This window comes from Pyrus communis, chromosome 6, assembly GCF_963583255.1.
Source record: "Pyrus communis chromosome 6, drPyrComm1.1, whole genome shotgun sequence".
Lineage (NCBI taxonomy): Eukaryota > Viridiplantae > Streptophyta > Magnoliopsida > Rosales > Rosaceae > Pyrus > Pyrus communis.
Window position 1 is genome coordinate 17,987,581 of NC_084808.1, and position 23,575 is coordinate 18,011,155.

The 23,575-nt window shown below is 38.1% G+C and overlaps 1 protein-coding gene across 1 annotated transcript; it reads right to left on the minus strand.

The window, feature by feature from the left end:
• Nucleotides 1–537: 537 nt before the first annotated feature.
• LOC137737053 (cyclin-T1-4-like) lies at nt 538–6,592 on the minus strand. The gene is made up of 7 exons (XM_068476404.1): nt 6,366–6,592; nt 5,184–5,767; nt 4,902–4,983; nt 4,473–4,607; nt 3,942–4,117; nt 917–1,062; nt 538–830 (listed from the first exon to the last, which is right to left on the minus strand). Exons 2-7 carry the CDS (start codon nt 5,756–5,758, stop codon nt 799–801), a joined length of 1,146 nt encoding a protein of 381 aa, XP_068332505.1. The 5' UTR covers nt 5,759–5,767; nt 6,366–6,592; the 3' UTR covers nt 538–798.
• Between the last annotated feature and the right edge of the window lie 16,983 nt (nt 6,593–23,575).

Genomic DNA, 23,575 nt, shown 5'->3' on the forward strand with positions numbered 1-23,575 from the left:
GAGAAATGCTAATGGGATTGTCTTAAGGTAGAACTCTTCATAAATTCTCTGCCACTTCAAAATTAATGTTAATTTCAATGCAAGATTAGAAAAGATTAGGCTTCCAATAACATAATCTCCTCCAACAACAAAAAACATAATCTCCAACTCCTGAATACGGAGAGTGCTTGAAAGCACCATCCTACCCTCGTCTAACCTACAACATTCACGTTTCCACCACATGTAGTTGGTAAAATGGCTCTGCCGCATCCAGCAGCCTCTCATAACAGACATTTGCCACGTGATGAATTCGTAACGAGAGTATCTCTCCAGTACGAGAGGATAACGGATTTGGAGTCCGTACCCAAGTTCAGAGTCGTTCTTATCACGCGTCAGCGTTAGCTAATAGAATAGCCAAAGTGAAAAAATAATCAAGTTTCACTATAACTTCAGGTAAATAAAAACAGTGCCAATTGTAGCACTGTCTATAGCATTCCCACTACTTTGATGTTTCTACTACCCAGATATCAATATGTTGTCTAAGACCTTGTTCGACAATTGACAATATATGTAGGTTACCACTCTGAAAAGCGTACTACTGGTAGATGTTACAAAACCTTAAAAACTATACTTTTTAAGCCTTCAAGAGGTTCAAGAGGAAAGCAGTTGTGAGAAAACATAGGTATCATATCTTGGCGTCTCTCGTCGTCTCCTCACACCATACCCCTGCAAAAGTCGTGTATATGCTTTCCCGTCCGACCATGATATGCATATCCTAATTTTATACACAAACTAGTGTAACAACCATGCGCCATCCTTCTAGAAGAGTTCCGTCAACTGCTGAGCAACAGCTGCATCAACAATTAACACAAATTAAAATCTATATGCAAATGAAAAAGCGGCTCGCTAGGCCTCGGCTGTGAGCATGTATGCATACCTTGAAGAATATCCGGTGTAGCTTGGAATTCCTGCCATATATTTTTATAAGAATCAAGATCCAAATTCAGAAACTTTGCGGCAAGGTAGGCAGCTCCTGCCGCAATATGATGCGGTTTGAACTGCAGCCACAGAGAACTCCGAAGCCTGAAAAATAAAATGAGAAACCAAATCAGTTCCAGCGAGTTAGGAGACAAAACACCAACAGAGCCACCACCATGGGCTAGGAGAGGTAGCAAGGCAAATAATCAAACCAAACCATCTGGGGCAACGGTAGAAAGACCAGGCAATTTCCCGTGCAACTTAGCATATTTTTCACATTGATAGAACGTATACCAGCAGGATGTAGCATAAAAAAATTAGTAGCAAAACGTCATCAAATCAGGCATGAAATAACAAGTCAATTTCTTACCAACTACAAAAGCAGCAAGTCAGGTAGAATATTTTCCAGAATGTCTGCAGGATGGCTGATAAGAGTACCAAAACTATAGCAAACATGATATACCCCATCTAGGGACACCAAAACTCCCAGGCCCCAATCTGCTGCACGGCTATTTTACTCGTATACACGGTTCATATGAGAAAGCAAAAGCAGGACATTGCAAACAATTAAACTCCTGAAAACAAATCCACAATCTTCTGCACAATGGCTGGATCTTACATGCATTGATGCTTATTGAGCATGCACAATACCCAACTACTAAGTTCCCGACGAGAATCATCCACTACACCCATGTTGCAGGCATGGGATGAAGCTGAATTGCCATCTATAGTCTGTTCCAGATAGTGTGTGTGTGTGTGTGTGTGTGTGTGTGTGTGTGTGTGTGTGTGTGTGTGTGTGTGTGTGTCCTTTTCTTATATCATCAACTCCTCTATAAACATACAAAGAGCACTCACTGAAGCAAGACTTGATGAGAACTTCTTGGAAATCGAAAAATGGCGAATGCCCCCTAGAACAACCCAGATTCTAAAATGGTAGGAATTTTCAGGCAACTACCAGGATGGATACCATCAATTCTTCCGGAAACTACAAGGATGGATGCCATCAACTCCCTGGATGCAACCAAGGACACAAAAAGTATATGCCTATATCTTCACAAATAAATGATTTTTCTTTTCAATTTTTTCTGACGATATATGCCACTAATGAGAACACGTAATCATTTTCAAAAGCGACAAAAGAATGTAGAACTTTAAAAAATGTTTCTTTTCATTTTTTTTCTGACGATATATGCCACTAATGAGAACACGTAAATCATTTTCAAAAGTAATCTTCAACAAAAGAATGTAGAACTTTAAAAAATGTACATACGTATATGTATTCCACTGTGTACTTCTGGGTAAAAACAATAATTTGTCTAACAGGAGGACATAGTGTTTCAAGAAAACTTTTTTTCCGTTTCAGAACACATACTATAACAACATCCATCACTTGAACAAATGTTAAGATAAAGTTTAAATATGAGAAAACTCAAGAAGAAATGATAACATTTTCAAAGCAAAAATAATGCACCCCATCTGTGAAGTGGTCTCAAATTTATTCAAAACTGTAAAAAACCACTTACACGGGAGTTAGGGCTAGGAAATTGACATATCTGATACCATGTATATGGAACCAAATAGTTCACAGTCAACCTTTTGACATAAATATTTGGGCAGGTTCTAGATCTGGACAGATCATTACCTGAGAAACATATGAACCAAATAGATATGATATGAAAATCATGTAAAAAGATATGGGAATTCAGATGACTTTCAAAATTTTGTTATATTCCTGGCCTCCTATTCCCCCATCTTGGAAAACAAGTACCATCTCAAAGCCAATTAATGGGGAAAACTGTCAGCACATTTTGCCAATTTCTCTCAAGTTCATTTCACAGTGTTGCATTAAAAATATCTCTTTTTTCTTTCCTTTGGGAGACGGGGCAGATGAATGGCAGGTACCATACAAAATGTTAATGTCTCCCATTCCATTCTATAATGGAAAAAGAATACAACACCGAAAACTTTAAAGACATCTAGGTCAGGAAAAAACCTACACAAGCTCCTGAGACTCATGCACCAGTGGCAACAGTTCTACGACAATTTGCAAATTCTTGGGCCAAGGTGTAAACTTCCATCAGAAAGAGTTCGGTCAAAACTGAAATCAGCCTGAAAGCCCTGATACTCAAAACTGAGTATCATACTGTTAAACCTAAAGCAGCCCCAAGATATCTGGTCAACCCCTCGTTGTTAGAGGAATTAGGAGAAGCCATTCGAGGGTTCATAAAACAGCATTGGCATTGGGGACAGGAAGGGCTACCAATCACAAAGATGAAATCCTCCCCTAGACAATGGTTTTCCTCCAAAACCAAGCCCACAAAAGCCATGTCTTACAAACTGTATGTTTGGTAGCAGGACTTCACAGAGGACTTTTTCTTAATAAACTCCATCAGTAAGTTAAAAGAAGATAGTGAAAATGGCCATGGAGGCTAAGTGGCTATATTCAATAGCCAATGACTAAGTTGGTGGGGGCATATTATGGTAAATTCATCCAAAAAATATCGGCAGTTCAACTTCAGAGTAAAACAAAAGTTCCATGAACAGCAAATCAATCCGTCAGCTAAGAATATCATACAGGCGATCAACTCTACTCTTGTGTAGATCCTGCAATTATATGCATGCCAAAAGAATTAATATTTCAAAATACTACTAAAGTAGATGCTCTAAACAGGGAAATTATTGAGACCGACATCAAGCATCAGAGTTTTAAGGAACAGGAAGAAAACCAGTGTTTATTCTCTTCCATAGCCATACCCAAACATCAATAAAATCTGAAACTCTGATGATAAACACCCCCCCCCCCCTTTTTCTCTATCTTCTTCCTTTCAACCACCACAGTGAAAATCTTACTACTAACAATTTTCAGGGAGGCATGCAAGGTAAGCAAATATAAAAAATCAACACAAACATGTCAAAGAATGATCAGGTAGAGTCATTCAACAAACTGTAAGCAGAATTCTGTAACCTCGAATTGATGAACTTACCCTTCACTGACCAAGCTTAAGGATAGATTCACCAGAATTGTTTGTGAAAGACCTAATTTGTTAAGAGTAGATGTAAGTGGTGCATACGGATGCTGCACACCAAGTTCAAAATTTAGAGTGGTCAGTATCATTTGCTCAGCCTCCGTCACCCGTTCCCGATGCTGCTCAAACCAGTCCTGTTTAACAAACAACAAATGTCAGAATGCTAGAAAGTGCAATTCTAATCTGAGCTTTCAAATATAAGTCGGGGAATGGAGAAAAATCTTCAAAAGTTAAAATTGCTTCATGCTCTATATGACACACTGAACAGCATGAATAGGAAATATGATTCAATGCGGGAATACTCATCTGAATTTAAAAAGAAAGGCTATGCAATGGCTTTTTTATGTCAATGCAAAGAAAAACATTATGGCATTCAATAATGGGTTTTTATATTGACAGTTAAACTGTAAAAAGATTGTCTTCATTCTGAATGTTTTAAAGAGGACAGATCATATCATAAAGGCTCAGAAGAACAGTAAAGACACTCACAATAGGGAGCATATGGGACAAGAAACTGATATCCTGCTTATGGAGAATCTCAGAAGATGTTCTCAACACAGTATTCAAAGGGCGTGGTGTCTCCTCGGACTTTGCTGCTAGGAACAGGGCGGCAGTAGCAATCAACTGGAAAAGAAACGAAACAGTCATAAAATATAATTACCAAATGGAGTGACAGAGTAAACCAACAACGTACATAATCCATTACCCAGTACGAAATTAAAAAACGGCATAGAGTGGCGAAGAGTTATATTCAGAAAAATAAAAAGGGAAAAGACTTTGAACACAACGAATGATTGATTATCTTAATTGCTATAATGTTGATCATATGAGGACATAAAATTTATGGCTATCTAAGATAAAGGAAACCTTAATAACATCAGAAGATGCTATGAATTTCAAAATACATTGAATACTCACAAATCTATCATGGCAAGCATGTGACTGCCGGGCGAAAAACCGATGACAGAGAACCATTGCAGTAGCGATAGTAGTCTGGGGCCTGTAAGAGATATATGATTAGGTTTTAAAATACATATGTCTTGGAAAGAGAAAAGAAAACCTTGAAACTTAAAGTCAACGAGCAAAATGTTCAAAATACCATAAACACTAGTTCTGGACAAAACCCTGTTAAATAAATGATAAGAACTCTATTCAAAATGAAAGCATAACAAAGATACACGTTAAGTAGAAGAAGCTTACAAGTCAAGCCGCAATCCAAGATTCTGAAGGTAAGAACAGTATGAGTAGCGCAAGTGTGCTTCACGTACTGAATCTATACCATCTTTTCTAGATGGGGAGCATCTCTCTATCTCATCCCTTGACATAAAGGGCAGTTCATCCTCATCTAACTTTGAGCGGTCACGTTTACCAGTGGTAGATGCAGAGGCATCACCATTGGATCTTTGATGAGGGACATAATTATTGCAAGAAGAAGAGATAAACTCATATGTGTTGGGTGGCAGATAATGTCTCCCACCATCACCCCAAGTAGAATCTGAAAATTTTCTCCTCTTAAACGATGGTGCACTGTCAGGCTTGATATAATTAGAATTATCCGCATGCTCCTTATAACCACCCACGTACTTCTGGAAATTGTTATAATTGTACTTCTGATAATTGTTATAATTCTTAACGAAGTTATTAGTCCTGCTCCTGTTCCAGTTGTTGTTGTGGTTGAAGTTGTTGAAGCTTTTGACGTCATTTCTACCGAGAGACGGCCAACACTCATCACCAGCGGTGCCCCCTTGTGAGCGATAGTTACGTATAAAAGCCATTATTCCTGCCTAGTTAAAAACAACAAATAAGAAACGGAACAACCAACAGAGAAAAAGTGCTGAGAAACTCCAAAACTAAATATAACAAAAACCAAACAAGGCATAGGAGACTATGATATACACTGGTGAAAGATTTCTATAACAAAATCACAAGAAAAATTAGGTTATAGTGATGCAATTACAATAATTCAACTCGATCAAAGCCTATATATAAACTCAACCTCATCTAATCAACAACTCAATAGCATAAGAACCTCTAATTTGTCACTAAAACCAACCTGCTTCCAAATTCAACCAATTTTCAATTTTGATTCCTCAATTAATCCCCGACCCAATTTCTATTATCCAGCAAACAGAATTCCCAATTCTCCTACTTCCAAAATTATCTATGAATCCATAAATATGTATAACCATAAATAATAACCTATAAATTTCAGATCCTCCTACGGCTCTTCACTTAAAATTAAACAAATTCAATACAAATAAAGATAAATAATAGCAGATCATTGGAAAAAGTAAACTAATTTGAATCCAAAACTGAAGAATTAACCAACTATGGATATCTGATTGCCCAGAAATTGGGAGACTGAAACGATGAAAACCTTACAGCTGAAAAACGACGACGTTGAGAAGAATCGCAATCGGGAAATATAAGCGCGATTGGCCAATCGGCAGCGATGCAGATCTGAAACCGTGGTTGGATACGATCGTACGCAAGATGGTTAGGGTTTGGGAGGAAGAACGCGTAAAGGAGCAGAGAAAGAGAGGAAAGAGCGGAAGAAGGATGCGAAGTTTCACCGCAAACCGAAAGGGAAGAGCGTTTTATATTTGTAATTTGATGAGGGTAAAACCGTATAAGCAAGGTCAGCAACAAACAACTCGATCCGCGCTGAGTTCAGATCGGCTGTGCCCAAGTTTCTTCTTCTCGCCTCCTCCTTCTGACAAGTGTCCTATGAACTAACACCAAGTTACAGAGTTAAACTTGACATAGAATAAAAAAAAAAAAAAAAAAAATATACCTCCCTCTCTCTTTGAGAGCAACTCTAGCGTGGGCTGGTGCTCGGGGGACAGGGAACGAAATAGGGCCAGATAGCCTGACCTTGAAGCTCCAGCGTGGGCAGCCCGAGGGAGAGTGGAGGCCCGAGCTCCGGGCCTGTGAGGAATTGCCAACCCGAGAGCCCGAGTGGATGTAACGTCAGGGCTGACGTCATCTTGGCGTTAGCCCAATTTTATATTTTTTAAGACCAAAAGATGGCCAGAGCTCGTCTGAAAAAGCCTGAAAGTGACGGCCTGAGTTGGAGTTCTTTGTTTTCGTCGATTTCAAAGTGGATTCAAGCATGCAAGCTCAAACCCGTGGTCTAGGGGTCGTGTGAAATCGTCATATGCCTTCAACTCAACCAAACCAACGGGGTTTGGCTGGGTTTGGCTTAGGAATCCTACAAACTTTGATGGGAAAACAGAGTAAGGAAATTTGTCCTTCAAATGCACTGAAAAGTGCATGCATGCTAAGAATATTTACCAAAAACTCGAGGGAAAGTTTAAGAGTGAGAAACCTAGGCTTAACGTGATTGAAGGAGTGAAAGTTTCGCCAACGTTCGTCGAGCTACACAACTGAGTTTTCATTTTCCATTGGGTTTTCCCACTGTCAAGGGTTAAGAGTGAGTTGCATAGACCCTTAGAAATTTTTGAGTGAATTTTGGGGAGTTTTGGCAGCGTTTGGAGATGGTGTGGTGGTTATTTGGCTTGCACCGAGGGGAAGATAGTGAGGAGAGTTATGGGAGAGAAAGTTGAGTGAAGAGAGAGAGAGAGAGATAGAGAAAGAAAGAGTTTAATGGGTAGAGAGAGAAAGGGAGAGCGATGGGATGTGGTGTGTGTGTGTAAGAGAGAGAGAGAGAGAGAGAGAGCCGACTGAGTGAGGGGAGAAGGAAATAGTGATGGGGAGTTATAATATCTGATGGAATTGATGTCACAAGTATGGGTTTTAAAACCCAATTAAATATATGTTTAATGCAACTTGCACATTAAGGCCATCACAATTATTTTGTAGATGTCACAAGTGTGGGTTTTAAAACCCAATTAAATATATGTTTAATGCAACTTGCATATTAAAGCCATCACAATTATTTTGTATTATCTTATAAATTAAAAAAATACTAATATTTTATTACCTATTGTTAGGGCTATTGAAGTGCAACGATGGAGATGCATAATGCGATTACTATTCATTAATGGCAGTTACTGTTCACTAGGTGGATAGCATAGTGTATTGCTTGGGGGGAGGGTTCCCACGCTGTAACTGCTCTCAGAGAAGAAGGGATGGTTTTTTCTATTTTTTTTTTCTTTTTATTCTTTTATTGAGTTCCAAGTTAACAGAGTTAATTTAGTGTTAGTCCATAGGACACTTGTCAGCAGGAGGATGCGGGAGGAGGATGGATAGAGGGAATACGGGCACAGCAGATCTAACTCATCCGCGCTTTAACCCGCACTGGAATCTTGTATTTATATTTAGTAAAAAATCCCTAATCCGATTTCATTTTGATTAACTTTATTTTATTACGATTTTTTTTTAATAACTTTCGTCTTATTCCAAGCTTTAAGAAACAATATTGATCAAGAAATTTTAATCGTACATTAAGAACGTGCACAAAATACGAATGTTAATTATAAAAATAATAATTTTAAATGACTAAATTGATATCATATAAAGTTTGTACAAATAATTAAAAATTCATAATACTGAACTCTAGCATAATCCGTATCAAAGCTCATATAGCTCAAAATAGCCAAACAAATCTCAAGGTATTTTAGGGATCACATGATAATTGTTTCGTTTTCAGTTTTTACTTTTTAAAAAATTGAAAACTGAAATCATGGTTTGGTATCTACTTTCAGTTTAAAAATAATAATAATAACTGAAAACCAAAAAATGAAAACTCAAGGAGCCGTTTAACAACCATTTCGTTTTTACCTTCTTTTTTTTTTAACTGAAATCTTGTCTGGTAACTACTGATAGATTTAAATTCTTAAAAACATGAAAACTGAAAACCAAAAAGTGAAAACTCAAGCCTAATTCCTTATTACTTTTTTCAAACTGAAAACTAGAAAACAAATTTTTTATCAAATGACTAGTTTTCAGTTACCAAACAAAATATCAATTTTTAATTTTCAAAAAAGTGAAACAAAAATCTGAAAACAGAAACCCAAAAAGTTATTAAACGGCTTCCTAAAATCACATATACCATGAGGGTGGTAGTAATTATCCAATAATATATAACGCAAGTTTTCAAATATAATGTATTTAGAATAATCAACATAAACGTCTGTTTTCTTATGGCTAAAATTCAATGAAAGGTTAGGCAAATACCACCTACATTTTCTTTAGAAACGAAAGAAGAAAGTAGGCATAATATAAAGGGATTTTTGAACATTAGTCCTTGTAAAAAATTAAAATTTAAAAAAACACCTTGGTACTAGATTACATATCTAATTTAATCCCTTGAAGTGTATTTCATTAAAATTTATATTCAATTTTTATATTTTTATTTAATCTCTCTGCATTAAATTTTAATTTTATTAATATACACATATTTAGTTCTTTAATTATAAATGAAAATAAATGAGAAAATATTAAAAGAAAATTGTGATACAAAAATGTGTAAAAATTTTCTTTTGGGTACTGAAATGTTTGTACCTAAATGATTGTACCTAAATGTTTATACCGAAATATAACATCTCACCTCGCTCAGGGGAGTAGATCCTATAAGCCTTATATGTATATTCTCATCTCTATCTAATACAAGGCCTTTTGGGAGCTCACTGGTTTCGGGTTTCATCGGAACTCCGAAGTTAAGCAAGTTTACGAGAGAACATTTCCAGGATGGGTAACCCACTGGAAGTTCTCATGTGAGTTCCCAAAAACAAAACTATGAGGGCGTGGTTGGGCCCCAAAACTGACAATATCATGATACGGTAGAGTCAAGCCCGGGATGTGGTGGGGGCCCGGGCCTGGATGTGACACGAAGTATATTATAATGAACCTGAATGTATATACCAAAATGTATTATATTGAAATAATGTATCTAAATGTATATACCGAAATGCACATACCAAAATGTATGTACCAAAATATAGTATATTGAATTAATGTACCTAAAAGTCAATACCCAAATGTATGTACCAAAATATACGTACCAAATGCATTATATTGAATTAATGTACCTATATGTTTGTATCGAAGGATATACCGAAATATTCAAATGTATTAATATACCTATATGAAGAACACACAAAACTGTTATCAGAATATATTAAAAAAAAAATAGTTTGCCTAATTGACATTAAAATATAAGGAAAACTAATGAAAATGACTTGAAAACTTTGAGTTTTAACGAAAATGACAAAATAAAGGGTAAAGTGAATAGTACTAGGATTAACTTTTTAGTGTAAAAATGTGGTTTTTCGTTAAAGTGAACAGTATCGGGAGCTTTTTGTTAAAGTTCTCTAAAATATATTATGATGAATGAAATGAAAATTAAATTTAAATGTAATTAATACATTAAAAAGAAAGAAAAAAGACAATAAAACATCAAAATATATATAGTAAATGAGATGATTAAATGTACCAGAAACTAAAATTAAATTTTAATCTTATACAAGGTTATAATCTGAAACTCATCTTATTTAAGGATTAAAATGAAGTTTTCCATAATATAAATCCCCACCAACTTGATGATAGGGAATTAGGCTTTACCTATCTGAGTAGCCAACTCCACCAATCGAATGGAAGAGGGAGCAAGGACGGACCACATCGCTAGCATAAAAAATATTACCAATAATCCTAGCGAGCTTGAGAATGCGTGAATGGAACTAACAATCCTCTAGCAAGCTTAGCTAGTGAGTGGATGTTCATAGTTAGGTGAAAATAAGGTCATATTGTCATGTATAATAGCAAAGAGATGGACGATAAAACCTGCTACTTCTAAATCAATTAGTTCTTAGTTTAGCACGTACTAGACCTCCTTTGTATGTTGAAAAAGATATGTCCATTGTGGGATGTATGGTGGAACGGGTTTATACAACTCGATTTTTTAGTGTCATTTACTCTAAAACTATGACGGCTTTGCATGAGGTTTTTGTTAATATATCTGTTGTGGGACATGATGTGGAGGACTCGTGTCGCGCCCCGGATTTGGCGCCGACTAAATCATCGCTAGGGATTTTTCATGTCACTTTTAAGAGCAAAGAGTAAATACTTCAAGGTCTCAAATATGAACATAAACAAAATCATTACCATTCCTTGTATAAACCTGAAGTGATGAACTACAAATATTCTAAAATCTAGCACAAGGGTACAAAACCTCTAATGTACCCAATGTTATCAAAACGGCCACAAAAACATCTAAGGTCTTCCAAAACGAACCAACATCTTCAAAACAAGTCAACTTCTCACCCAAGTGGATCTGAAAGGAAAGGGGAAAAGGGTGAGCTACAAGGCTCGATAAGGAACAATATCTGATATGAACTCAAACGATCGAATGCACATTCAAAGATATTGGATTCAAGAGTTGCAGTACAATCAAACACATGAACTCAATGAATCAATAACATTACAAATAGTTTTTGCAATTCTTCATCGCTAAATCTAATGAGGTCTTACTCTCATGATGGTCTCATGGGCTTTATTGGTAAACTTAATAGACCCAATAAGGTCCACTATCACTATCACTAATTTTGTCATAACTTAACCACCTATTAATAGGTGAGTTTTATCACAAAATACCTCAGTGATATTAGGGGTGAAATCACCCCCTATCTTAATTATATATAATTTTGTCATATGCTGATGTGGGATCTTATAATCCAACATGCCCCCCCCCCCCCACGAATCGCCCCACACAAGGTAACAAGGAAAACCAATTCCTACATATAAAAATTGGTCAAATCATTAAACCCAGGCTAACGCCAATCTTTTCGAGAGCTCGGTTGGCAGATATTCAGGCACTAGAGAACGTCAGCCGTTTTGAAGGTCCAATTAGTATTCAGTCATTGGAACCAACGCCAACTTTTTGAAAGCCCAATTATTCAATTAATACTCTTAAGTTAGAGCTAGCGCAACTTTTGAAAAACCCAACTTAAGGAAGCATATTTAAGCCCAGTAAGTCGGGCCCATGATATTTCGAGAGAATAACATGCTTTAATACCATGATAAACTTTATAGGCACATCATGGTCCATGACCAATATTACTAATGTTGTGACAACTTAACCACCTAGTAATGGTTGTTGGGTTTTACCATAAAAGACCCCGGTGATATTATGATTGGAATCTCCCATATATTAATTGTACATAAGTGTGTCATATGTCTGATGTGAGACTTTATTCTCTAACACTTGTTACCAATTGATCAGAGGCCAAGACTCCTTTGATAAAAGGACACAAACACTATTATTCAGAAGAACTGAATCAAGACTATCAATCAAAGAGACTTGTGGTGTATGCACTGACCCTCGGATGGGCTAGTCTCCAGTCCCCTGAACTTTTAGCAAACAAACAAGAAGAATTGAATCAACCACATGTTCAAATGTTACTCGATTCGATTACAAACACTTTGAACAATGAAACGAAGGCAATCATATCTGAATCAACAATCAAACGAGGTACGAATAACAAAGGAGGTAACTATAAATTTAATCAAAGCTTAATAACAAAGTAGTTCAAAGATTCAAAAAGAAGGAAGCAAAACAAACAACACAAGGATAATTACATGATTCACTATGTTCCAAACTATGAGTTTTAACAACTAACAATTTCTCCAGGTATTTCTCAGCTTAGATCCTTCTCTTACAAACTAACCCCTTTATTTTTTGTTATGAGATATGTCAAAATGGGCTGAAAGAAGCAAAATTTGTCAACAAAAAAGAAGACAACTTTCTTTAAGTAGGTGGTGGAAGCTTATTTCAGTTGTGGGTTAGCTTATCAAGAAGTGGCAGCTTACTTTACATGAGAGTTTGCTTAAGGAAGAGGTGGCAGCTTAACTTTACAGATGGCGTCTAGTTGTTGTGCTAAAGTCTATCATTTTTCACCCAAACAGTTTGGAAAGTTACACTAAGGCCTCAAAAGAGCTAGGTTGTTACAACTCAATGGTGTTTCAACTTGGGATCACTAGACCTCCTGATGCCCATACGCATCGTCAAGTTGTTAGACAAATAAGGAATATGGTTGGAGTCCTTGTGTAATTGTATATAATATTATTATTGAAAGAATAAGCCGTCCTACAGCCGTCAAGCCGTCCTACAGCCGTCCTACCTTGTCTAGCCGTCCTACAGCCGTCCTATCTTATCCTACCTACACACTTGTATCATGTATATATATCCTTGTAATCTTGTAGAGAAAGATAATGAGAAAAAAAGCATTCTCTTCCATATTCTCCACAAAGCATTCTCTTCCATATTTTCTACATGGTATACAGAGCAGGTTTATAACCCTAGCCCTAATTTTTTTTTTTTTCGGCAGCTTTCTCTGCCGTTCCCATGGCTGTTCGTGGCCCGTCCCGTCCCTCCTCTGCTCGTCCTCCCCTCCACTGCACCTACTGCAATTTTGATTATCATACCCGAGACACCTGCCATAAACTTCATGGCTATCCCGTTGGCCATCCCCTCCACGGCTAACCGTGGCGACCACCGCGCCGTGCCACTGCTTCCAGTTCTTCCAGCAGCCATGCACATTCCAGTCCTCCCCGGCAGCCACGGTTTTCTGCTTCCCGGCCCCATAATTTCACCCAGGCCCATCACGTGCAAGGCACCCAGGCCCCCGCCTCCTCTTCTACTCCAGCGACCCACCAAGTGCACGGGGCCGAGCCCACTTTGCATGACTTGCAGCTTGCCATGCCTGACCTCTCTGCCGAGCAGCACTCCCGTGTTCTAGCTGCTCTACGTGACACCACCACCCCTCCTGAGGCCAATGCCGTGCTCACTACTGATTTTGCCCAAGGTTTGTTACCTGTCACCTCTCGTCATGGTCAATGGATTCTTGACAGTGGTGCTACGGATCATATTACTTCTTCCGCTTCATGTTTGGTTAATCGTTCTCCTTCACATTTGCCGCCTGTTTCTTTGCCTAGTGGTGCTTCCGCTCCCATTACTTTTACCGGCACTCTTCCTTTAAATTCATCAGTTACTTTGAAGGATGTTTTATGTGTCCCTAATTTCCGAGTGGACCTTTTATCGGTTGGTAAACTTACAGATGGATTATCGTGTTCCATAACCTTCTTTCCTTCTTAGTGTGTTTTGCAGGACTTGGTTTCGAAGGCGATGATTGGTGTGGGTAAGCGACGTGGCGATCTGTATTACCTTGTGGCCCTTACCTCTTCTCTCCCCACCCGTCAACCTCTCTGTAACATCATTACCATCCCCTCCTCCCTCTGGCATAGGCGTCTTGGTCACCCCTCATCCACTCGTTTGCAAGCTTTAGCATCTAGCTCTCTTAATTGTACTTTTGATTCTAGTCATATTTGTGATGTTTGTCCGTTGGCAAAACAAACTCGTCAACCTTTTCTTTTGAGTTCAATTTCATCAACTTTCCCTTTTGCTTTAATTCATTGTGATATTTGGGGCCCGAATCGTCAATCTTCTCTTTCTGATGCTAATTATTTCTTAACCATTGTGGATGATTTTTCTCGCTTTACGTGGGTCTTCCTCATGAAACATAAATCCGACACTCAACAATTAATTAAGGATTTTTTTGCTTATGTCACTACCCAATTCCGCACTACCATCCAATGCATTCGTACTGACAATGGTGGTGAATTTTTATCTCTTCGTAGTTTTTTCTCTAATCATGGGGTGCTTTTACAAACTTCTTGTGTTTATACCCCCCAACAAAATGGCGTTGTTGAAAGAAAACATCGTCATCTTCTTGAAACCGCTCGCGCCCTTCGTTTTCAATCCCATCTTCCTATCAAGTTTTGGGGGGAATGTGTTCTTACCGCTACTTATCTCATCAATCGTCTCCCTACCCGTCTTCTCCATCATAAATCCCCATTTGAGGTTCTCTTTTCGAAAACCCCATCTTATGACCACTTCCGCGTCTTTGGTTGTCTGGCATATGCCACCTCTGTCACTCCCACCACCAAATTTTCCCCTCGGGCTCATCGTTGCATTTTTCTCGGTTATCCTCATGGACAAAAGGCCTATACCCTTTACGATCTCGACAATCACCGCATTTTCACTAGTCGAGACGTCATCTTTCACGAAACTACTTTCCCTTATGCCGTTTCTCACCCTCATATCCTATCCTCTTCGCCTACCCTACCCATCCCACCCCCTCTGGACTTTACATATAACCCACCCCTTCCTGCCCCGACGCCTTACCCTCCTCCACCTTCCTCCCCTTCCACGTCTCCCACAGATTCCCTTGCTGCCCCATTACCCATTCCTCCCCATGCCCCTGCCCTCTCGGCATCCCCTCCTTCCCCCCCCCCCCCCCGCTACTTCCTTACCTTTCACCCTTTTACCCACGAACATCCCTACCCCCCCCCACTACCTACCAATCCTCCCCTTCCCCGCACCTCTTCCCGTGCCCATAAACCTCCATCCTATTTAAAAGACTACGTTTGCTCGCAGGTGATTCTGCCATCCCACCCATCTTCGAATTCGCAACCCGGTTCTACACAAGGTACGCGATATCCACTTTGTAATTTTCTCTCTTATCACCGTTACTCTCCCAGGCATTTTTCTTACATTAACTCTGTCAGTCGGACTGTGGAGCCTTCCTCCTTTGCCGAGGCTGCCACTAACCCCAATTGGCAACGTGCTATGACTGAGGAACTTCAAGCTTTACATGCTAATGGTACTTGGACTTTAACTTCCTTGCCCCCTGGCAAAATTCCCATTGGTTGTAAGTGGGTGTACAAACTCAAGCACAATTCCGACGGCTCTATTGACCGTTACAAAGCTCGTTTGGTTGCTAAAGGCTTCACTCAGGCTGAAGGTATTGATTATCATGACACTTTTTCTCCTACTGCTAAGATGATTACGGTGCGTTGTCTTCTTGCTCTTGCTGCTAGTCAGTCTTGGTCTCATCATCAAGTTGATGTTAATAATGCTTTCTTACATGGTGACTTACATGAAGAAATCTATATGTCTCCTCCTCCTGGTCTTCGGCGACAGGGGGAGAATCTTGTGTGTCGCCTTCACAAGTCACTTTATGGTCTTAAGCAGGCTTCTCGCCAATGATTTGCCAAATTCACTAGTGCCATCATTTCTGCCGGTTTTCAACAATCCAAAGCTGACTATTCATTGTTCACTAAAAAGTCTGGTATTTCTTTCACAGCTTTGCTCATTTATGTGGATGATATTGTGATTACAGGCAATGATGCTAGTGCCATTAATTCTCTGAAGTCTTTTCTCCGTGATCATTTTCGGATAAAAGACCTTGGTGATTTAAAATATTTTTTGGGTATTGAGGTTTCTCGTTCCAAACAAGGGATTTATATTTCTCAACGCAAGTATGCATTAGAGATTCTCAAGGACTATGGTTTTTTGGGAGCACGACCCATTGCTTTTCCTATGGATGACACAAAATTATCTGATAAAGGAGAACTTCTCAAGGATCCTGAAAAGTATCGACGATTAGTAGGTCGATTAATATATCTCACTATCACTCGGCCGGATATCACCTATTTTGTGCATGTTCTAAGCCATTTTATGCACGAGCCAAGGATATCTCATATGGATGCTGCGCTTCGTATTGTTCGTTATTTGAAGGCTACTCCAGGTCAAGGTTTATTATTTCGTTCTGACAACCAGACCAAGTTAACTGCGTTTTGTGATTCTGATTGGGCAGGTTGCCCTATCACTCGCCGTTCGACTACTGGGTATTGTGTATTCTTGGGCGGTTCTTTGATTTCTTGGCGGACGAAACGACAGAAAACCGTTTCACTCTCTTCAGCAGAGGCGGAATATAGGGCCATGGCAGGTGCTTGTTGCGAGATAGTTTGGCTTCGTTTTTTGTTGAAGGATTTGAACATTCCTTTGGATGGTCCTTCCATTTTATTTTGTGATAATCAAGCAGCGTTACATATAGCTGCCAATCCTGTTTTTCATGAACGAACTCGTCACATTGAGATGGATTGTCACTTTATACGAGATAAGATTGTAGATGGCACAATAGAGACCAAGCATGTGGGTACGGCACAACAGTTGGCAGACTTGTTTACCAAAACTTTTGGGAAAGAAAAGTTTTCGGGTATGTTACGCAAGTTGGGAGTTCTTGACATCCACTCTCCAACTTGAGGGGGAGTGTTAGACAAATAAGGAATATGGTTGGAGTCCTTGTGTAATTGTATATAATATTATTATTGGAAGAATAAGCCGTCCTACAGCCGTCAAGCCGTCCTACAGCCGTCCTACCTTGTCCTACCTACACACTTGTATCATGTATATATATCCTTGTAATCTTGTAGAGAAAGATAATGAGAAAAAAAGCATTCTCTTCCATATTTTCTACACAAGTCAATGATTCTGCCCATCGTCTTGCTCGACATGCTCTTAACTTGGAGTTGGGTTTTTCATGGTTTAAAGAACCTCCAAACCTCATTTGAGATCTTTTAATTGTTTGAGAAATGTAATAGTTAGTGGTTTGTGTTGTTTTCTTATATAGTTAGCTTTTTTTTTTTTCTGTCAAATCTTATAATAGTTAGTTGGGTTGCCCCAGTTTTTTGTGTTGATCATGAAACTTCTATCGTTGTCGTCAAAGAAAAAAGAAAGTTCAAATTATTCGTTGCCAAACATCGATTAAAGTATAGTCCAAAGTTGTTAATAACATTGACATGACATGTTCATTTGTCTAGATTAAGCATTTCATACTCAAGTATGATAAGCCAAGTCAGCGGTCCACTCAGCGACCTTCAAACCTACCGCTGTCTTCCCGCTCTTCTCCGCAGCACCAGTGTTCAAATACAACTCCAACTCTTCAGGATATCACATCTGTTGGATAGTTTAAAGTCCTTCATTTTCTCATGTATTTATCCTCGTAGCTGAATATCTCATGTAACCAATATATATGAAATACAGTGGCTCACCTGAGGGTTTTCTGAGTTGAATTGATAAAACTGAAACCGTGTTCTTGCTGCAACTCTCTGTGCACTGATATCTTTCAAAGTAACAAGAGCAACAACACTAGCAAGGGACATTAGTGAAACCAAGATCACGTGATGCTGCCTCAAATAATTAAAGGTGCTCTATAACTACTACTAATAATTGACACTAATAATTGATCATAGTATCTACTGTTTCTCTTTTTCTTTATTTGTTCTTTATATTAGGTCTTATTCCTTTGCTCAATCAAATCTCATGGCTACCTTTTTGCAACTATCGCGGCTTGAATCCCGTTAGTTCCTAACCAATTTGTAACTATGGACGACTATTTGGTGGAATATTTTGGCATGCATTCCTTCAAATGTTACTGTGGATACTATAAAAAGTCATCATACACATCTCTCTTACTAAACATGAATAAAAGTAGCTAAGACCTATCGAATTGGTAAGAGACACTTTCTCCGCATTCGCTTAGCAAATTCATTTTGCTGTTCAGTTTTCTTATCCCATTCAATTGTACACAACATCACTTTTCTTCCTCGTCTTTGTTCATAGCATAATCTTTACGCTGAAAACTTCTCTAGATCTATGCCATCGTCTGATTGGGGTTTTCTGAATTGGACCATGCACGTAATGCTTAAGGATGTGTTGTGCGGCTTTTAACTCACTTCATTTCAAGAGGGGGCAAGTTCAAGAAAACCGGCTCTCCTCTTCCACTACCTTCTCTTTAATTTCAAGAGAGCGCCTGCGTATTATGTCAATAAAATTCCTTTCTATATATAATTATGCAAAATACTTCTCAATAGTTTATTTAATATGTTTAGATGAATTAGAGAGAGAGAATAGAGTTAAAAACTGAACTATTGTTGGTATGTAGTCCACAATCCACATAACCTTATTCTTTCTTTTTGGTTTAACTTTATTCTTCAAACTGCATTTTACCTCGATCTCCTTATTTTGGTTAGTCAACGAATTATTATATCCGACGCTTCTTGAATCTCTTTTTGATGGAGAGATGTTCTCATGTAATCGGTGAGGTCACATGACAAACATATATTGGATACTGAGGTGATTTCTGAACATGTGATAATCATTTAATGAATTGATAACGCTACTGAAATTATACATTAATTGCAAAAGAGAATATCAGTATACGAGTAGAGCTAGATATCTTAGATTCCCTACAAAAATTAATCTCTTTTCCCGATATTATCTGTAAACCTCAGAGAAAGGCCCAATGATCGTCTTGTATTTGTAATCTGTCTGAATGTTATTATAAGTATTATCTATATCGATGACACTTATTACTTTTCCTCGAGAGTAACAGCCTTTACGAAATCTAATTATAATTTGAGAATCATAACTTTCCGACTTGGAAAAACAATCATCACAAAAAAAATAAAACGTATAAGAAGATAAAATGCACTAGTAGGGCCTCATTAAAATTCTCTGTCGTGCGAGCTTTAAAAAATTGATACATACAGGAGCGGTTCCAAAGGGGTACCCTTGGTCCTGAGATCCTATGAAAATCGAGAAATATGGGGGAAATGTCTCCAAGGACCCTATGACCATCTGATATGAGACCTGAAAATGCCCAAACAAGTTGATGAAATGCCCATTCAGCAAAATTTGGCATGCATCGGCAAGTGATACTTGATAGGTCTGAACATCAAGCGGGAAGACAAATCTATACATAATGATTGGCCCGCGAAGTGTTCAAATAAATATCTCAATAAAAAAAAAATTGTTATTAGCACTTTAAAAATCTTATTCTACATTTCAAACCTTTTATATTAGGAAAGAAAAATACATTTATAAAAAATGTAAAATGAAAATTTTAAAATACCAATAACAACGCCCGCATATGAATCTTTTACACCGAGTCCGCGAGATTAACGTCTTAAATCCACCACAGGATACGGGAACTCTGTATTTCCATTAAAACCTTGATTCTGGCCGGACGGATCTTAAAAGGTCAAATCTATCCTATCTGGAAGGGATCAAACCTTAGAATTAAAAGTGCCACTGGCCATATGGTCCCTCGATAATAAATAAATAACAAACGTACAATGATGAGATGGTTGTGTGTGCTTTGGTTTCGATATAAAAATAAAGAAGAATGCTAAAAAGACTCTTAAAATTGAGATTTTTTATTAACTTTTTTTCATTTCATATAGTTACTTTGAGTCTTTAGAGAGTCCATTAGCATTTCTCAAAACTAAATAAAAATGTTGAGATTGGCTCAAAGCTTCGATTAGAAGGGCTAGTTTGGTATTGTTATGCTTTTTAAAAAAATTGCTTATACTGTACTGTAAAAATAAATAGTTGTAAAATAAAGCAGTTACATGTTTGTTAAATTTTTATTGTAAAAGTGTTTTTAACAAAAAAAAACAATGTTCAAGTGTTTGGTAAACTTTATATAAAACTGTTGTGACTATGTTAAATTACTAAAAGGGTATAATTTTTTTAAATGGGATTTCTAGGATTTGTCGTGTCCTCTCCCCCCCCAAACCACCCCCAACCTGGGTCCCCCTCAACCTTCCATCACCACCCACCGCCGCCCTCTCTTCCTCCATCTCCACCTCTCTCCCAAGGTTCTGCTAAACAAAAACCAAAAACGAATTGTGAAATTTAGGGTATTTTGACGTGGGCAACCTCGTCTTTGAGGATCTATCTTCAAATCGGAAAACTCAGTTGCAGTCGGATCTTTGCCATCGAAACTCGGTCTTGACGATTTGCCAGAGAGCTGCGTGGCGATGATTCTGGAGTATTTGGACCCATAGGGAAACCCAGTTCCTCCTCCGGCTCCAATCTCCTGAGTCCCTTCACCTCCACCTTATCCCTCACCCCATCTCTCTGTCGTCCCATCTCATCTGCTGCCATGACTCCACCACCCTCACGATGGAGACGTCCCTCCCCTTCACCTCCCACAACTGCGAGCCGCCGTCGCGCACGCTCGAGATCACTTCCAAGGAGCTTATGACATTCTTCCACAACATGGCGTTGATACGCCGGATGGAGATCGCGAGAAGGAGAAAGAGGTTATAATTGGAATTAAGAAAATTTCATTAAACTTTACTGTTCATCCGCCTACTTTGAAAAAAAACTGGTTTTGAGAAGCAGCAAAATGCTGCTACATCAGTTGACCCAGTTGACAGATCTAATATACACATTCAATAATATAAAGTATTCTTCAGGTTAATCAGAAACCATGATTTGCACACATATTCACATCATTAACAGCTTACACTCACATGTAATGCAATTGAAAATCGTGACAACAACTAGGACTATTTTAGTAAAAAAATATCAAGGGGATTAAATTTTATAGATTAAATAATGTAATTATTAATGATTGAATTATTATTTAAATATTAATTAAAATACTTATTTTTTATTAATTGTGACACATCCTTTTAGTAATACATATCAAACTACTTATTCAAATTTAAGTGTTTTTTCAAAAGAGAAATGCTAAGAAATATCTCTTAAATGTCAAACTTTTCATGAACTTTTTATCACCTCATATTTTTTTTTATGGTATTACTTTCAATTTTTCATATCAAAAGCTGCCATAAACCGTTTCGGTTATCAAGCAAGACCTAATTGGTATTTGAAACCATTTTCAATCTTTTTATTTTCACACTGACACAAAACCTCATTGATTGTAGTGAATCCATGTGATCATGCAACAATTGAAGATTTTGTCTGGATTCTTTTTGTGAGAATCTTTTAATTGCATTCATTAATCGTATATCGTGCAACAAAAAATTATTATAATTTTTTTACTTAAAATTAATAATAAATAATATTTAACAAAAATTAACAGCATGATATACAATAAACAAAAATGATTGAAGAATTTCTGAAATGTTCTCAAAAATGAACCGGAGAGGATCCTCGCCTGCAGTCCAGCACACAGTGTCACCCTGGCTTCTTCGATACTTCGATTAATCCACTGGTTAACTCACAAGATCTCTTACATATTATACATGAAGTAAACCCCACCTTTCACGTTTCGGACACGTGACACCTAACCATACATGCATCAATCTAATCAGTACCCACTTGTGTCATCAAACACAGCACTGAACCAAAACAGAGAGGAACGATTTTTATTCAGAACACTATTCTATCATTATTATTTATTTTAATTATAATATATAGTTTTTCTAAGGTTGTTTTCCTTCCGATTCTTAGCCCAACTAATTATTAGAATGAAATCTTGTTTGTTAAAATAGTTTGATTGAGATTTCTTGTGACATCCCATATTGTCCAGAGAAGTGATTTTTATATGTATATTCTCATCTTTACCTAGCACGAGGCATTTTGGGAGCTCACTGGGTTTGGATTCCATGGGAACTCTGAAGTTAAGCGAGTAGCGTGCGAGAGCATTCCTAGGATGGGTGACCCATTGAGAAGTTCTCGTGTGAGTTCCCAGAAACAAAACCGTGAGGGCGTGATCGGGGCCCAAAGCGGACAATATCGTGCTACAGTGGAGTTGGGCCCGGAAAGTGGTCCCATCCGGGCCGGGATGTGACAATTTGGTATCAGAGCCTAACTTTGGCCGCGTGTGTGCCGACGAGGACGTCGGGCCCCTAAGGGGGGTGGATTGTGACATCTCACATCGTCCAGGGGAGTGATCCTTAAATGTATATTCTCATCCCTACCTAGCACGAGGCCTTTTGGGAGCTCACTGGCTTCGGGTTTCGTAGGAATTCCTAAGTTAAGCGAGAAGGGGGCTAGAGCAATCCCATGATGGGTGACCCACTGAGAAGTTGCTCGTGAGTTCCCAAAAACAAAACCGTGATGGAATGGTAAGCCCAAAACGGACAATATGATGCTACCGTGGTGGAGCGGGCCCGGGAAGTGATCCGTCTCGAGGCGGGATGTGACAATTTGGTATTAGAGCCTAACCCTAGTCGCGTGTGTGCCGACAAGGACGTCGGGCCCCTAAGGGGGGTGGATTGTGACATCCCACATCGCCCAGGGGAGTGATCCTTATATGTATATTCCCATCTCTACCTAGCACGAGGCCTTTTGGGAGCTCACTTGCTTCGGGTTCCATGGGAACTCCGAAGTTAAGCGAGTAGCGCGAGAAAGTATTCCCAGGATGGGTGACTTATTGGGAAGTTCTCGTGTGAGTTCCCAGAAACAAAACCGTGAGGGCGTGGTCGGGGCCCAAAGCGGACAATATTGTGCTACAGTGGAGTCGGGCCCTGGAAGTGGTCCCGTCCGGACCGGGATGTGACATTTCTAACATCATTTAAGAGATTTAATTTTTGCACTTATTATGCATTTAATGTTCTACAAATTATAAAATATAAGCAAATTCAAATAATATTTTTAAAAATATAACAATTACTTAACAATCAATAATCGAGTAATATTTTTCTTCGCATAGTTCTAAAAAAAACATAATGCACCTGCATAATTATTAATATAATTTAAAAAATTATTATTGATATGGTACATTCAGCAAAAAAAAAAAAAAAAACATGGTACAAGTTATATTAAGAAATATGGGTGCATATTAAAATTTAAAATTCATGTGGTTACAAATAAAAACTAAAAACAATATTGATACATTATAAAATTAGTACAAAATAAAAATAGAAGTATATGAAAAATACAAAATATATATTTGGAATGATTAATTAATAAATTTTTTATTTTTAAAATCGACATGTAAATATTTAATATTTAAGTAATGACATGGATG

Coding starts and splice junctions, on each gene's coding strand:
- LOC137737053 (XM_068476404.1), bottom strand. CDS start 5,758: ATGGCTTTTATACGTAACTATCGCTCACAAGGGGGCACCGCTGGTGAT. Junction 4,608..4,901: donor ATGCTTGCCATGATAGATTT/GTGAGTATTCAA, acceptor TTTCTTTTCCAG/TTGATTGCTACTGCCGCCCT. Junction 831..916: donor TACACCGGATATTCTTCAAG/GTATGCATACAT, acceptor TTGTTGATGCAG/CTGTTGCTCAGCAGTTGACG.